Raw genomic sequence first — 18,941 nt, forward strand, 5'->3', positions numbered from 1 at the left:
TGTACGATTATAAAAATAAATATTAAAAGTTTAAAATTAAAATATTTGAAAAACATTTTTTTTAAATATATTTGTTTACTAAAATTTTATGTTTCTCAAAGGTCTATGGGTACTTCGGGATGTCCATGGTAATCCAAGGACTCCCTAGAGTTAAGATCTATGAGTCTACCGCCGTAACAAGCAAGAGGTCGTCGGATTTTGACCCCGGATTATGTGCGTATAGCATCAGTGGATATGGTAGACTACTATATGAATGTAATGGGATGTACATGGTCATCCAAGGACTCCCTGGAGTTAAGATCTACGAGTCTACCGCCGTAACAAGCAAGAGGTCGTCGGATTTTGACCCCGGATCATGTGCGTATAGCACCAGTGGATATGGTAGACTACTATATGAATGTAATGGGATGTCCATGGTCATCCAAGGACTCCCTGGAGTTAAGATCTATGAGTCTACCGCCGTAACAAGCAAGAGGTCGTCGGATTTTGACCCCGGATCATGTGCGTATAGCATCAGTGGATATGGTAGACTACTATATGAATGTAATGGGATGTACATGGTCATCCAAGGACTCCCTGGAGTTAAGATCTACGAGTCTACCGCCGTAACAAGCAAGAGGTCGTCGGATTTTGACCCCGGATCATGTGAGTATAGCATCAGTGGATATGGTAGACTACTATATGAATGTAATGGGATGTACATGGTCATCCAAGGACTCCCTGGAGTTAAGATCTACGAGTCTACTGCCGTAACAAGCAAGAGGTCGTCGGATTTTGACCCCGGATCATGTGAGTATAGCATCAGTGGATATGGTAGACTACTATATGAATGTAATGGGATGTCCATGGTCATCCAAGGACTCCCTGGAGTTAAGATCTATGAGTCTACCGCCGTAACAAGCAAGAGGTCGTCGGATTTTGACCCCGGATCATGTGCGTATAGCATCAGTGGATATGGTAGACTACTATATGAATGTAATGGGATGTACAAGGTCATCCAAGGACTCCCTGGAGTTAAGATCTATGAGTCTACCGCCGTAACAAGCAAGAGGTCGTCGGATTTTGACCCCGGATCATGTGCGTATAGCATCAGTGGATATGGTAGACTACTATATGAATGTAATGGGATGTACATGGTCATCCAAGGACTCCCTGGAGTTAAGATCTATGAGTCTACCGCCGTAACAAGCAAGAGGTCGTCGGATTTTGACCCCGGATCATGTGCGTATAGCATCAGTGGATATGGTAGACTACTATATGAATGTAATGGGATGTCCATGGTCATCCAAGGACTCCCTGGAGTTAAGATCTACGAGTCTACCGCCGTAACAAGCAAGAGGTCGTCGGATTTTGACCCCGGATCATGTGAGTATAGCATCAGTGGATATGGTAGACTACTATATGAATGTAATGGGATGTACATGGTCATCCAAGGACTCCCTGGAGTTAAGATCTACGAGTCTACTGCCGTAACAAGCAAGAGGTCGTCGGATTTTGACCCCGGATCATGTGAGTATAGCATCAGTGGATATGGTAGACTACTATATGAATGTAATGGGATGTCCATGGTCATCCAAGGACTCCCTGGAGTTAAGATCTATGAGTCTACCGCCGTAACAAGCAAGAGGTCGTCGGATTTTGACCCCGGATCATGTGCGTATAGCATCAGTGGATATGGTAGACTACTATATGAATGTAATGGGATGTACATGGTCATCCAAGGACTCCCTGGAGTTAAGATCTATGAGTCTACCGCCGTAACAAGCAAGAGGTCGTCGGATTTTGACCCCGGATCATGTGCGTATAGCATCAGTGGATATGGTAGACTACTATATGAATGTAATGGGATGTACATGGTCATCCAAGGACTCCCTGGAGTTAAGATCTACGAGTCTACCGCCGTAACAAGCAAGAGGTCGTCGGATTTTGACCCCGGATCATGTGCGTATAGCATCAGTGGATATGGTAGACTACTATATGAATGTAATGGGATGTCCATGGTCATCCAAGGACTCCCTGGAGTTAAGATCTATGAGTCTACCGCCGTAACAAGCAAGAGGTCGTCGGATTTTGACCCCGGATCATGTGCGTATAGCATCAGTGGATATGGTAGACTACTATATGAATGTAATGGGATGTACATGGTCATCCAAGGACTCCCTGGAGTTAAGATCTATGAGTCTACCGCCGTAACAAGCAAGAGGTCGTCGGATTTTGACCCCGGATCATGTGCGTATAGCATCAGTGGATATGGTAGACTACTATATGAATGTAATGGGATGTACAAGGTCATCCAAGGACTCCCTGGAGTTAAGATCTATGAGTCTACCGCCGTAACAAGCAAGAGGTCGTCGGATTTTGACCCCGGATCATGTGCGTATAGCATCAGTGGATATGGTAGACTACTATATGAATGTAATGGGATGTACATGGTCATCCAAGGACTCCCTGGAGTTAAGATCTATGAGTCTACCGCCGTAACAAGCAAGAGGTCGTCGGATTTTGACCCCGGATCATGTGCGTATAGCATCAGTGGATATGGTAGACTACTATATGAATGTAATGGGATGTACATGGTCATCCAAGGACTCCCTGGAGTTAAGATCTACGAGTCTACCGCCGTAACAAGCAAGAGGTCGTCGGATTTTGACCCCGGATCATGTGAGTATAGCATCAGTGGATATGGTAGACTACTATATGAATGTAATGGGATGTACATGGTCATCCAAGGACTCCCTGGAGTTAAGATCTACGAGTCTACTGCCGTAACAAGCAAGAGGTCGTCGGATTTTGACCCCGGATCATGTGAGTATAGCATCAGTGGATATGGTAGACTACTATATGAATGTAATGGGATGTCCATGGTCATCCAAGGACTCCCTGGAGTTAAGATCTATGAGTCTACCGCCGTAACAAGCAAGAGGTCGTCGGATTTTGACCCCGGATCATGTGCGTATAGCATCAGTGGATATGGTAGACTACTATATGAATGTAATGGGATGTACATGGTCATCCAAGGACTCCCTGGAGTTAAGATCTATGAGTCTACCGCCGTAACAAGCAAGAGGTCGTCGGATTTTGACCCCGGATCATGTGCGTATAGCATCAGTGGATATGGTAGACTACTATATGAATGTAATGGGATGTACATGGTCATCCAAGGACTCCCTGGAGTTAAGATCTACGAGTCTACCGCCGTAACAAGCAAGAGGTCGTCGGATTTTGACCCCGGATCATGTGCGTATAGCATCAGTGGATATGGTAGACTACTATATGAATGTAATGGGATGTACATGGTCATCCAAGGACTCCCTGGAGTTAAGATCTACGAGTCTACCGCCGTAACAAGCAAGAGGTCGTCGGATTTTGACCCCGGATCATGTGCGTATAGCATCAGTGGATATGGTAGACTACTATATGAATGTAATGGGATGTACAAGGTCATCCAAGGACTCCCTGGAGTTAAGATCTATGAGTCTACCGCCGTAACAAGCAAGAGGTCGTCGGATTTTGACCCCGGGTCATGTGCGTATAGCACCAGTGGATATGGTAGACTACTATATGAATGTAATGGGATGTACATGGTCATCCAAGGACTCCCTGGAGTTAAGATCTACGAGTCTACTGCCGTAACAAGCAAGAGGTCGTCGGATTTTGACCCCGGATCATGTGAGTATAGCATCAGTGGATATGGTAGACTACTATATGAATGTAATGGGATGTACATGGTCATCCAAGGACTCCCTGGAGTTAAGATCTACGAGTCTACCGCCGTAACAAGCAAGAGGTCGTCGGATTTTGACCCCGGATCATGTGAGTATAGCATCAGTGGATATGGTAGACTACTATATGAATGTAATGGGATGTCCATGGTCATCCAAGGACTCCCTGGAGTTAAGATCTATGAGTCTACCGCCGTAACAAGCAAGAGGTCGTCGGATTTTGACCCCGGATCATGTGCGTATAGCATCAGTGGATATGGTAGACTACTATATGAATGTAATGGGATGTCCATGGTCATCCAAGGACTCCCTGGAGTTAAGATCTACGAGTCTACCGCCGTAACAAGCAAGAGGTCGTCGGATTTTGACCCCGGATCATGTGCGTATAGCATCAGTGGATATGGTAGACTACTATATGAATGTAATGGGATGTACATGGTCATCCAAGGACTCCCTGGAGTTAAGATCTACGAGTCTACTGCCGTAACAAGCAAGAGGTCGTCGGATTTTGACCCCGGATCATGTGAGTATAGCATCAGTGGATATGGTAGACTACTATATGAATGTAATGGGATGTCCATGGTCATCCAAGGACTCCCTGGAGTTAAGATCTATGAGTCTACCGCCGTAACAAGCAAGAGGTCGTCGGATTTTGACCCCGGATCATGTGCGTATAGCATCAGTGGATATGGTAGACTACTATATGAATGTAATGGGATGTCCATGGTCATCCAAGGACTCCCTGGAGTTAAGATCTACGAGTCTACCGCCGTAACAAGCAAGAGGTCGTCGGATTTTGACCCCGGATCATGTGAGTATAGCATCAGTGGATATGGTAGACTACTATATGAATGTAATGGGATGTACATGGTCATCCAAGGACTCCCTGGAGTTAAGATCTACGAGTCTACTGCCGTAACAAGCAAGAGGTCGTCGGATTTTGACCCCGGATCATGTGAGTATAGCATCAGTGGATATGGTAGACTACTATATGAATGTAATGGGATGTCCATGGTCATCCAAGGACTCCCTGGAGTTAAGATCTATGAGTCTACCGCCGTAACAAGCAAGAGGTCGTCGGATTTTGACCCCGGATCATGTGCGTATAGCATCAGTGGATATGGTAGACTACTATATGAATGTAATGGGATGTACATGGTCATCCAAGGACTCCCTGGAGTTAAGATCTATGAGTCTACCGCCGTAACAAGCAAGAGGTCGTCGGATTTTGACCCCGGATCATGTGCGTATAGCATCAGTGGATATGGTAGACTACTATATGAATGTAATGGGATGTACATGGTCATCCAAGGACTCCCTGGAGTTAAGATCTACGAGTCTACCGCCGTAACAAGCAAGAGGTCGTCGGATTTTGACCCCGGATCATGTGCGTATAGCATCAGTGGATATGGTAGACTACTATATGAATGTAATGGGATGTCCATGGTCATCCAAGGACTCCCTGGAGTTAAGATCTATGAGTCTACCGCCGTAACAAGCAAGAGGTCGTCGGATTTTGACCCCGGATCATGTGCGTATAGCATCAGTGGATATGGTAGACTACTATATGAATGTAATGGGATGTACATGGTCATCCAAGGACTCCCTGGAGTTAAGATCTATGAGTCTACCGCCGTAACAAGCAAGAGGTCGTCGGATTTTGACCCCGGATCATGTGCGTATAGCATCAGTGGATATGGTAGACTACTATATGAATGTAATGGGATGTACAAGGTCATCCAAGGACTCCCTGGAGTTAAGATCTATGAGTCTACCGCCGTAACAAGCAAGAGGTCGTCGGATTTTGACCCCGGATCATGTGCGTATAGCATCAGTGGATATGGTAGACTACTATATGAATGTAATGGGATGTACATGGTCATCCAAGGACTCCCTGGAGTTAAGATCTATGAGTCTACCGCCGTAACAAGCAAGAGGTCGTCGGATTTTGACCCCGGATCATGTGCGTATAGCATCAGTGGATATGGTAGACTACTATATGAATGTAATGGGATGTACATGGTCATCCAAGGACTCCCTGGAGTTAAGATCTACGAGTCTACCGCCGTAACAAGCAAGAGGTCGTCGGATTTTGACCCCGGATCATGTGAGTATAGCATCAGTGGATATGGTAGACTACTATATGAATGTAATGGGATGTACATGGTCATCCAAGGACTCCCTGGAGTTAAGATCTACGAGTCTACTGCCGTAACAAGCAAGAGGTCGTCGGATTTTGACCCCGGATCATGTGAGTATAGCATCAGTGGATATGGTAGACTACTATATGAATGTAATGGGATGTCCATGGTCATCCAAGGACTCCCTGGAGTTAAGATCTATGAGTCTACCGCCGTAACAAGCAAGAGGTCGTCGGATTTTGACCCCGGATCATGTGCGTATAGCATCAGTGGATATGGTAGACTACTATATGAATGTAATGGGATGTACATGGTCATCCAAGGACTCCCTGGAGTTAAGATCTATGAGTCTACCGCCGTAACAAGCAAGAGGTCGTCGGATTTTGACCCCGGATCATGTGCGTATAGCATCAGTGGATATGGTAGACTACTATATGAATGTAATGGGATGTACATGGTCATCCAAGGACTCCCTGGAGTTAAGATCTACGAGTCTACCGCCGTAACAAGCAAGAGGTCGTCGGATTTTGACCCCGGATCATGTGCGTATAGCATCAGTGGATATGGTAGACTACTATATGAATGTAATGGGATGTACATGGTCATCCAAGGACTCCCTGGAGTTAAGATCTACGAGTCTACCGCCGTAACAAGCAAGAGGTCGTCGGATTTTGACCCCGGATCATGTGCGTATAGCATCAGTGGATATGGTAGACTACTATATGAATGTAATGGGATGTACAAGGTCATCCAAGGACTCCCTGGAGTTAAGATCTATGAGTCTACCGCCGTAACAAGCAAGAGGTCGTCGGATTTTGACCCCGGGTCATGTGCGTATAGCACCAGTGGATATGGTAGACTACTATATGAATGTAATGGGATGTACATGGTCATCCAAGGACTCCCTGGAGTTAAGATCTACGAGTCTACTGCCGTAACAAGCAAGAGGTCGTCGGATTTTGACCCCGGATCATGTGAGTATAGCATCAGTGGATATGGTAGACTACTATATGAATGTAATGGGATGTACATGGTCATCCAAGGACTCCCTGGAGTTAAGATCTACGAGTCTACCGCCGTAACAAGCAAGAGGTCGTCGGATTTTGACCCCGGATCATGTGAGTATAGCATCAGTGGATATGGTAGACTACTATATGAATGTAATGGGATGTCCATGGTCATCCAAGGACTCCCTGGAGTTAAGATCTATGAGTCTACCGCCGTAACAAGCAAGAGGTCGTCGGATTTTGACCCCGGATCATGTGCGTATAGCATCAGTGGATATGGTAGACTACTATATGAATGTAATGGGATGTACATGGTCATCCAAGGACTCCCTGGAGTTAAGATCTACGAGTCTACCGCCGTAACAAGCAAGAGGTCGTCGGATTTTGACCCCGGATCATGTGCGTATAGCACCAGTGGATATGGTAGACTACTATATGAATGTAATGGGATGTACATGGTCATCCAAGGACTCCCTGGAGTTAAGATCTATGAGTCTACCGCCGTAACAAGCAAGAGGTCGTCGGATTTTGACCCCGGATCATGTGCGTATAGCACCAGTGGATATGGTAGACTACTATATGAATGTAATGGGATGTCCATGGTCATCCAAGGACTCCCTGGAGTTAAGATCTACGAGTCTACCGCCGTAACAAACAAGAGGTCATCGGCTTTTGACCCCGGATCATGTGCGTATAGCATCAGTGGATATGGTAGACTACTATATAAATGTGTTGGGCTCCCTGGAGTTAAGATCTACGAGTTTACCGCCGTAACAAAAAAGAGGTCGCCGTTTGGCTAAAGTGGTAAGCAAGGACTTTTGTTCATCGTTCAAACTTAAATATTTCGATAACTTTACATCGATTGTAGATCTTAACTCCAGGGAGTCCTTGGATGACCATGTACATCCCATTACATTCATATAGTAGTCTACCATATCCACTGATGCTATACGCACATAATCCGGGGTCAAAATCCGACGACCTCTTGCTTGTTACGGCGGTAGACTCGTAGATCTTAACTCCAGGGAGTCCTTGGATGACCATGGACATCCCATTACATTCATATAGTAGTCTACCATATCCACTGATGCTATACTCACATGATCCGGGGTCAAAATCCGACGACCTCTTGCTTGTTACGGCGGTAGACTCGTAGATCTTAACTCCAGGGAGTCCTTGGATGACCATGTACATCCCATTACATTCATATAGTAGTCTACCATATCCACTGATGCTATACTCACATGATCCGGGGTCAAAATCCGACGACCTCTTGCTTGTTACGGCGGTAGACTCGTAGATCTTAACTCCAGGGAGTCCTTGGATGACCATGTACATCCCATTACATTCATATAGTAGTCTACCATATCCACTGATGCTATACTCACATGATCCGGGGTCAAAATCCGACGACCTCTTGCTTGTTACGGCAGTAGACTCGTAGATCTTAACTCCAGGGAGTCCTTGGATGACCATGTACATCCCATTACATTCATATAGTAGTCTACCATATCCACTGGTGCTATACGCACATGACCCGGGGTCAAAATCCGACGACCTCTTGCTTGTTACGGCGGTAGACTCATAGATCTTAACTCCAGGGAGTCCTTGGATGACCTTGTACATCCCATTACATTCATATAGTAGTCTACCATATCCACTGATGCTATACGCACATGATCCGGGGTCAAAATCCGACGACCTCTTGCTTGTTACGGCGGTAGACTCGTAGATCTTAACTCCAGGGAGTCCTTGGATGACCATGTACATCCCATTACATTCATATAGTAGTCTACCATATCCACTGATGCTATACGCACATGATCCGGGGTCAAAATCCGACGACCTCTTGCTTGTTACGGCGGTAGACTCATAGATCTTAACTCCAGGGAGTCCTTGGATGACCATGGACATCCCATTACATTCATATAGTAGTCTACCATATCCACTGGTGCTATACGCACATGATCCGGGGTCAAAATCCGACGACCTCTTGCTTGTTACGGCGGTAGACTCGTAGATCTTAACTCCAGGGAGTCCTTGGATGACCATGTACATCCCATTACATTCATATAGTAGTCTACCATATCCACTGATGCTATACGCACATAATCCGGGGTCAAAATCCGACGACCTCTTGCTTGTTACGGCGGTAGACTCATAGATCTTAACTCTAGGGAGTCCTTGGATTACCATGGACATCCCGAAGTACCCATAGACCTTTGAGAAACATAAAATTTTAGTAAACAAATATATTTAAAAAAAAATGTTTTTCAAATATTTTAATTTTAAACTTTTAATATTTATTTTTATAATCGTACAAAAAATGCTAGCTGTGGACCCCCCGAACTTGACAACTTTTTTATACATTTGTATTGGTTGTTTCCGTTGTGCTTAAAGGAAATGGCTATGCACCAGGCGCCTCCATATTTTTGTAGATGGCTCATATAGTTGGGAGGAGACGCAAGTTTTTTTTAAATTGTTCGATTTTTTTATGTTAAAAAATTTACCAGCTTCTCGTCAGTCCGCGTGGACATAAAATCAAATTCTGTCGATTGCATCGGATTCGGGGATGCCTTTTCTCTGAGGAACCGATGAGATATCGTCAATCCCTTGACACAAGTTTTGTTTTGTCGAGTAGTGTTATGTTTAATACCATTAAAATTGTCAAGTTTCCTGAAAAAATAATTTTTGTCTCTTGATATTTCGAGCCGATTTTGAAGGGGAAAGTTGACAGAAACCTTGGAAAATATTCGCTACGGCCTTAAATTGATTTTTAGAACAAAGTTTTAGTTCAGTTTCGCATCATTATTAATTTTGAAACCATTTGAAAAAACCACTTTGAAAATCTCAGCAAAATGTAACACTCTTGTGCCCAACGTTTGTTTTATCGCGCGTATAGGACAATGAGCATTTTTGAACCTTACAGCGTTTCTTTTAGTTGTGTCATCCCTCATTTTCCATTTTTTCCTGCTTCATTCTTATGACAAGCCAAAAATTGTACAACGTCATATGACTTTAATTATATTTTGGCTGAGTTGTATATTCTTTTTCATATTTTTGTAAGCATTCCGAGGTTTTTAAGTCCTAGAAATCAACAATCAATCTACAAGTCTTGTGTGAGTTTTCAAAAAGCCTTAAGAGCCACCGTGACCTCCGACACTAATATTCGATTATCTCCAAATTGTTACAAAATTCCATTCATGTTTGATTCGGGGCACTGGAGAGCCGTGTAGATGGACAATCTTAAACATTTTTGAAATTGGTTTTGCGTAAGTAGGTCGAATACCGAGGCAAAAAAGGCTTTGTTTGCCATTGCATTGGCTCGTAAGTCTTTTTGAAAACTAATCCGAGAAGTTATTTAGTTTCTTTTTTAAATTAAATCAATTAAATTTAAATTAAACCTTATTAATTTGAGAAACAAGTATGAACTTCACTGTCGACTTTAATTAATCAACGTAGCAAAAAACTTTCTCACCCCACGTAGAACTAAAAATAGGCTCCTATTAACTTAAAAGGAAAATAATTAGCTCTCCTATCGTTTCCCGTCCAACTAATAAATTCATAACCCTTGGTTTTACATTCCCACACCCCCGCCGCATGCTTCACCCTTTGCTACGAAATTCGTCACCTTAACACCGTCTACACAACCTCACCCAACCTCACCCACCCCACTGCAAACCCACCGCTGCAAAGCAGCCCCCTCGGAGGCGTTCGAGGTGCCGCTGGACGACGCGGACAACGCGGACAGCCTGATCCGGAAGCACCCACCGAAGCGCCTCCAGCGACTCGAGGAGCAACCCGGCAGCCCACCCACCATCGACGAGCTGGAGGAAAAGCTGGCCACGGCCGAAATGCGCCGCCAACAGGTTTGAATAAATTTTTTAAGTTTCTTTTGTATTTTTATTTTGATTTATTTTATAAATACCGTCAACTACGGTGAACCGCGACAAAAGTCAAAATAGAAGCATCAGTTTTAAAAAATTGGTAAAGAGATGCAAATTTTGTGCAGTAACAAGGCTAACAGCTGTCCCGATTCACCCCATTTGTCCCGATTCGACCCAATTGACGATAATTTATTTTTTCTGTTTTCAATAAACTTGTCATTAAGTTTTAATCACTATCCACTTTGTTTATGTCTTCAATCTAAATTTTGTTGAATTTGTATTTTATTGGTTTTCATTTAAAATTGTAGCTGATTAAACTTTTTTTAAATGTTTTATAAAAATATTTCCGATGATTTTCAGTTTTTGGCCAGCCGGTCGCAGAAGACACTAACCTTGGACAAAACTGGCCAGGAGGAAAATGGAGACGTTGACGTCATCAAGGAGGAGGATGAACCCGGGGAGGAGGAAGCAAAGAATGAAGAAGGAGGAGAAGAAAAGTGTGACGATGAGAAGGAAAAGGAAGAAATGAAGGTGGAGGAAAGTTAAGGTGTTCTTCACTGAGATCGCAATAAAGTGCTGCATACTTTTATATTAAACATACATTTATTAATCTTTTCACTTTCATTATATACTTTAAATTCTTGTTTATATATAGATCATTTGAACCTAGCTTGTCACTTTAATAATTATAATAATCAATAATCAATAATCAATCGTTAATAAGAATAATAATAATATTTTTGGCATACCCGTATAATATTTTTATAAAATAAACACATTTCCACTTTTTTTACTATTATTTCTCTATGTAGAATTATGCTTCTTTCTCTCCAAATTTCATAAACACTTTTCAAGTTTTATGTTTCGCCTTCGTAAATATCTTCACCTCTAGCTCAGCATGTTTCCAATCCACTTTGTTTTTTTGTTAGGAAAAATCTCGTTTTGTCAAAAGAAAGAAAATAATTCGTTCGCAAGTGATTTCGCTACACACGATAAATCTCAATTCTCTGATTTTCTTAGGATATTTAGGCTTCTTCTTAGTAAAATGTGTTTTTTGCCCCTTTCATTTTTAAATCGATTTCACCACTCTCTTTTTATAGTTGCTCTGACAATTTCGCGTTGCTCAACTTGTTCATTTCACTGTAGTACAAAAATTTGAACAAAAAACAAATCTCTAAAGTTAGTGGTTCCTTACACAACACAACGTTTTCTTTTTGTTCGATTTGAGATTTCTTCTTTGCTACCTCTTTCTAAATGTTGTGTTTGTGTACTCGTGTGAGTGCTGCATGCAGTTTTGTATAGAAAAAAGTAAGAGCTTTCTCGAAATATTCCTTATCTAAACATCCATCTAAATATGTGTGTGACTGTGACTGGGAGTGAGTTCTTTTTTGTTAGGTTTGGATTTTTATTATTTTTCAAGGTGAGTATGTAAACATGAATGTGTGATGCTAGATGCCGCGTTTTTTTTCTATATATTTTGCTCTAATTCGATTCTCTATTAAATACTTTGAAATGTTTGATTCTTTTCTGTTTCGTGTGGGATGGTGGAAATATTGGTTGATCTTTGTTTTTGCGTTTACGTTTCGAGAGTTGTAATGGTCTGGTTCCGGTAGTGGTGTTAGTGCATAACACAACCGCTTTATTTGTCTGCAATCGTTGAAAATTGTTTGTTTTTTACTGAAATTAAAGGTTTTTAAACACAGACAAGCAGACGCGAAACTCTGTTGAAAACCATAATTCAAAAAATAAACGGACAATTTGAATGATCGGAAACTCACCACAGCAATTTTAAATTCGCCACAGTATATTTCGAACTGTTGCTTGAAAGTCAAACGCTAGTAAATGAGGCGTGGTGAATTCAAAAAGTTGTGGTGAGTTTCTAATCCCTCTATATGAATGTTATATTGATTTTTGATGTCTTTTTTTAAGATTTATGACTGTGCTAACAAAATGAGTGGATCATTAACAATTGAAACAAAAATGAAAAAAAAATGCTTAAAGTTTTCTATCGTTCTGATTTGTAAACAATAGTTTTCCATTGTTGAAATTTGATAATAAAAAATACTAAAATAAATCATGTTGAAGAAGGCTAGGTCTAAATGGTTTGAATTAAAATTATTATAGAAAACTTCAATGATTGTTGAGTTTATACAAAAAAACCTTTAGTAATAAAAAAGAGAATAAAAACATTCTATGTCATGTTTTATTATTTGTTTGAAAGCAGTGTTTCTTAAAAGTTTCAGGTTATGGTCAAATTTGAACGCTAAATACTTTGAAATGCTCTTTGCCACTTTTTTGCTTGCCAGCTTTTCTCTGCATCAGAACATTTCGTTACCTATTTTGTGTATATTCATCAAATAAATAGAACTTCTCAACAAAAATCTATTTTTTCTTTGTGCTTACGATACCACTTGATTTCTTCACTATCTCTGTTGTTTTTTTTTTTTTTTCAGTGTATAAATATTTGATTCTTTATTTTCCATTCTCCATCTCATTTAGTTTAGTAGCGCTTGTTTTTTCGGCTACAATTCTGCACCTTGTTAGGTATACAAATGTTATGAAAAATACTGATTAATTCCAGAAAACTGCATCAGGTTTCGGGGCTTCTTTTTCTGCGGGTTTCTGTATGCCGTTTATTGTAGTACTAGTTTTCTTTATACTAGTTTGCCTGTCTTTTTTTTTTGCTTGTTTTCTCCAATTTTCTGTTCTTTTCAATATGATACATCAAAATGTGCGTTAAATTGGTTGTATGTTTTTTTCTTCTTCTTTACCTACTTTCATATGTCAACACTTATATAAGTTCTATAAACAATATTTATCTGTTCGAGTAGTGATTTCTGTTTCCTCTTGTTTCCTTTGTTATTTTCGTTTGTGTAACATTACTTTTTGTTTCGCATTTGCTATTTGGATTCAGTGTATTGGTTTCGGTTTTGTTTGGTTTCTTTTTTTGTTTGTTAGTGTGAGTGAGTTTATCGTTTTATTTGCAATTTTGTTTGATTTTTTGTTTCAGAAAGCAAAACCAACGACAAAGCTGGTGCAAGAACACAGATTTCATCCGATTTCCGAAATAGTTGCCAATTGTTTTTGTTTCGTTACAGGGAATCAGTGCTTTTCTTCAAGATTTTTTTTGTTCTTTTTTGTGAAAATAGCAGAAAATTTACAATTACAGTTTGGTTCTAGGATTTTATACGTACTCGATGCCACTTTGCGAAAAATATCCTTTAGTTTCTCTCAAAATTTGATTTTAGTTTTGCTTCTTTATCAATTTCAAATAACCCTGTTTTTGTCAAATTTAAAATTAATCAATGTTTTGCACTTGTTTTGGTTTTAACTTTAATTTTTATTTTTAATTACTCTAGTTACACGTTTTATATTTCGCTCACACTTAGTTTTATTTCTCTCTTTGCGATGATGCTTTGTTTATACACGTTGCTCTACATGAGTACAAAACTACTGTTTTTTAGAAGATATCTTTTGGTTTTACTAGTCTGTTACACTTACACCGTTTTACACTAGACTTGTTTCTTTGTATGCCCCTATATTTGGTTCTAATGATGTTGAGATAAACGAAACGTATCAAACAACAACTGAGTTATCAAACTTTTGCATATGTGTGAGTGTGTGCCACGTATATAAAATTTTCTTCAATAAAAAAGAACAATTATACTGGCGCAACGTTTAGTATTTTATCACCCTCTTTTCTTTAATGATTCTTACGATTTAGCATTTGTCGTGTTTTGGTTTGTTACAAGTTCCTTACGTTTAGTACACCTCCTTTTACACGTACAGTGTTATTATTTCATTACCTTTATTATTGTCAGCTGATAATAATAACTATGTTACGATTACACTTTTGTTTTAAACACAATTCATTTTATTTAAACCGTCTTAACTTGCCCTCCTCGAACCTAACAAATGAACGTGTATAAAATGTTCATCACGTGAGAGTTTGAGTGCACGACCATTTCCAGTGTATGTGTGTGTCGCAACGTAATGCATTTGCCGAAGGTGAAGCAACAGTTGACAAGTTGCCACCTTCCCCAAATGAATCGCCTTGCTTGTTTTTTTCCTAATTCATTTGAGCCGAAATGAACCCCCCAAAGAGAGCGTCCGTTTCAAGTTCTTCACGAGCGAGAATGAGCGTGTTGCATGCAAGCGAACAAAAAAGAGAGGCTTGCATGCAAGTCGTTGCACGCGTGCCATTTTATGGCACACTTGGACGACCGCGAGCGCCTCGACTAAACTGATTTGCGAGAACAAAACTAAGGCCATTTACACGTTTGAACCAACTTAGGACACATTTCTAGCTTAAAGTCTGCTTTAAATCTAGTTTGTTTGCCTAACTGCTCTAAATTTCTAATGTTTGCCTGCTTTAGTGCCCAAAGGTAGTTGAGAACAAACCGTCCAACAAAAATCTCTTTCCATTCCAACATCGACTCAACCTTCCTTTTTAAAAAGCTATCACCATAACATTCAGCTGCGCCACTTTCGTTCCATTTAGCCTAACCTAAAAACCAGCTCTACTGTACACAGAAATCGCGAACTCTACTGGGACTTCGACTATTCTTGGCTGAGTTTCACCTCTTCATAGTGTTTTTTTTCATTAGGGTACGTGTTGACTACTCTTGTGTTTCCTTCTTTTTTTTTTTCACTACTCTATTCGTTTCGGTTTCTCCTTCGAAGAAGCTCTAACCTAAACTATGTCCACTTTCTCGAAAGAGTTTGGGCTTTTTCTTCGCTTTTCATCTAACAGCAGTGAGCAATGTTTCAAATGTGTGTCAAATGTTGCTTTTACACTTGTTACAAGACTACTGGGAAAAAGGTACGGGGGGGAGGCTTTCTAAGGATAGTTTTTCCTCTCTAGAAGAAGTGCAGTTACGATGGGGCAGGAGGTTGGTGTTCCTTAGAGGAGGGTTTGCTAGGGAGCAGTTCTACTAATGTATGCGAAAATCTATTTTGTAGTAAAGGTAAAAAAGAAAATTTCAATGATAAGGTAATAAAACTTAGCAATTTCCAACAGCTGCAAGAGACAATGATAACGAACTCAATCGAAAAGTTAATGGAAAATGTAAGATTTTTATTAGTTTTACATTTTTCAAAAAAATATATATTTTTTTTAACAAAAATATATATTTCTGTCCTCTGGCCAGATTGAATGTTGACGTAAAACTTGTATCAACATTTTTTATTGAAAATATTCAAACAACCTATTGTCACCTTTCATGAAAACTTTTCAGCACTGGTATTGAAAGGCATTAATTTTCGAATCTGTTATTTTCGGTAGAGAGAAGTAGGCCATTTCGTCGTGATGAAAAGTAGGCTTTTTTATCGTCATCATTCTAGAATGACGGGAAAGTCTAACCGTCATTCTAGTTTTGCAATGGAATTGCAAAATGTATTTTTATTTTGCTTTATTCGAAAAATTGTTTTTTTAAAGAAATATTTGTTTTACAATTTATATATGAACTAATCGCATGAAAAAATTTACAGTCACAAAAAAAACGTCAATCATATGTTTTTTTTTTTTGCCAAAAAAGGCTCAATAAAAGCTTTAATTGCCTTTTAAAATACAATTAATTTATTAATCACAAATATTATGAATAGAATTTTGCCTAATCTATTTTTTAAATAGTCAAATTTTCGCTTTGCTGAAAGCCATGAATACAAACACAATTCAATTAAACTTATTTCACTGATTGTGCTATTGGTGAATCTGTTGATTAAAAGTCATTTTATTTTGGGGATATTTGAAATCGTTTTCTTTACAAAAATAACCCATTTTTGCATTTAATTCAAGCAGATTTAAGAGTACCGTAAAACGGAGTGACTTTGATAGGTCTGAGATTTTTCCGAAAAATTATAAGTACAAATTAAATACAGACCGTGTTAGAGAATTTTTCAAAGAACTTCGAGAAAAAGTTTTCATACAATTTTGAAAAGTTTTAAAAGTTGTGTGCGTTGATGAATAGCATTATTTTAATATTCTCGAAGTGTCATAATTTTTTCAATGAACATGATTTCGAATCGGAAAACGGAATGCATTTTCGGATTCTCCAATAAGAGAAGGTAAAATGAGTTTTTAGAAAATAAATATTATGTGTTTTTGAAACATAATTCAAAACAATCACCAAATTTAAAGGCAATTTCAGAAAAAAAAAATCATATAAAATGTGACAACAATATAAATAAAAAAACGTTTAGGTGGTTGGTGCCTTCCTCTCATTTAAAGTGATTCCAACCCCCCTAAAGTGTCCACATGTTTATGGATCTCCCCTAACGTTACCAGCACCTAAGAGGTCCTAATAAAAATAAGTGATGTGTAAAAAACAGACTACCTACAGACTTTTTGTCAAGATTATACAGACACCGCTTTTGAGGAAAATGGCATCCCTCTACACGGCTTTTTCGTGTCGATCAGACTCGACCAGTTGAGGTTATGTGAATTCAGACCATTTTTTAAACTGCTTGTAATTTAAGATAGGTATGCTTTCTAAAAATATATAACATGTGAGGGATTGATGAAAAAACACCCTTTTTACCATAATTTTAAATTAATATGAAACAGTTTCTTTAACATAACTTTTTAAATACACGATAAAACTGCATGAATTTAAATAGCAACTTAGGGGACGTTAAGACGGATCGATTAAAATCATTCCGGCCAAAATCGGTTGAGCCTGTGACGAGATATTCCAGTAACATTGATTTGGTACACATGTCTACATACAGCCAAACACACAGACATTTGCTCAGCTGGTGATGAGTCGATATGTACAAATGAAGGTAGGTCTAGGAGGTCTAATTAAAAAGTTCATTTTCCGAGTGATTTTATAGCCTTTCCTTAGTTAGGTGAGGAAGGCAAAAATATAAACAAAACTAGTTTTAAAGAATTTAAGGTAAAATTTTGACTTTTTATCAATTTTACCTAAATTTATATAAATTTTATTAAAATGCTTACAAACTTAGTTTATTTAATATAAATAAACAGTGATTTTTTTAATTAAATAATGACATCAGTAGTGCGGTGCCTGTGTGGACGCGCAGTCCTGTTTTTTTGTGTGTTATTTTCCGTCTCTTTTGTGTCGCTGTTCGAGAGCATGGGGTGATTGGCTATTATAATTAAATAATGGCATCAGTTGTGTGGTGCTATTCAGGACGCGCAGTTCTGTTTTTTTACCTTCTTTTTTTTTCATTGTTTTTTTTCCACTCGCGTTCGTTGGCCGATGAGTTTTTTTTGTGTTGTTCTCTATTTATAGTTTTCTATAAAAACGTACCTATTTTTTTGAGACTAGCAAGTCGTATTGCTGGATTAAGCCCTTTCTATATCATTTCAATAATCATTTCAATAAATGAAGCCCTTCCTACATCACCGTTGATCGGAAGGCACGCCGACGGAGAATTTCTGGAGAATCGCGGTCGAATTAATACTATATTTAAATCCTTAGATAGCTATCTTTCCGCAGCCGGCTGCCTAAGATTTTTAAAATTTCAACCGATAAACAAATCGCTTATGGTCGCATCACCTACCACAGTGAATCCTGACCTCATACCCATCTTACTAACCCCTCAAAACTCATGTGATACTTTGTCGGAGACGCAGTCGATTTGGCGGTCCCATCACTCAAGTATCGGACTAACATTCCCATCCACTTCCCCGTGTCTTACCTCTGGTCGTGGCCGGCGTCGGTATTGATCAGCATGATAGGGACCTTTGAAAATTGCGAAGGGGTGATGATTGGTTCCTACTTTTCATCTGTGGTCCACGGAGCAATGTTTGGGGGTCCTGGTCAATAACGAAGTAGCAGCTACGGGTAGACACCAATGCTATGCTATGCTATAAATAAACAGTGATTTTTTTTTTCTTAAATCTGATTTTAGCAAGAAAAACTATAATTATCAAAGTTATCCCGGAATTCAAAACAAGATTTTTTGCAATTCCGTCGTGAAACTACTTCCTTTTCCTGCCATTCTTGAACGACGAAACAGCCTTCTTTTCTGTACCAAAAATAGCAGAATCAAATAGTAACCCTTTTCAAAACAAATGCTGAAATGTTCTACTTTTCAGCACTGAAATGGATGCTGAAAAGTTGAACTTTTCAGCACTTGTTTTGAAAAGTAATACTATTCAACATTATTTTGATTTGAACGGTGGGTTGGCTAAATTGATTAACAATTCCATTCAAA

The 18,941-nt window shown here is 39.5% G+C and overlaps 1 protein-coding gene across 4 annotated transcripts in view; it reads left to right on the forward strand.

Moving 5' to 3' along the window:
* The window catches only part of LOC120427042 (uncharacterized), a 63,702-nt gene extending 48,284 nt beyond the window's left edge, over nt 1-15,418 (forward strand). For all 4 annotated transcript variants that reach the window (XM_052707918.1, XM_052707917.1, XM_052707920.1 and 1 more), the window contains 2 exons: nt 10,570-10,739; nt 11,118-15,418. In XM_052707918.1, the coding sequence (XP_052563878.1) occupies nt 10,570-10,739; nt 11,118-11,303 (356 nt within the window). In that variant the 3' untranslated portion in view covers nt 11,304-15,418. The remainder of the gene's footprint in view (nt 1-10,569; nt 10,740-11,117) is intronic.
* The last annotated feature ends 3,523 nt before the right edge of the window (nt 15,419-18,941 follow it).

This window comes from Culex pipiens, chromosome 2 (assembly GCF_016801865.2).
Source record: "Culex pipiens pallens isolate TS chromosome 2, TS_CPP_V2, whole genome shotgun sequence".
Classification (NCBI taxonomy): Eukaryota; Metazoa; Arthropoda; class Insecta; order Diptera; family Culicidae; genus Culex; species Culex pipiens.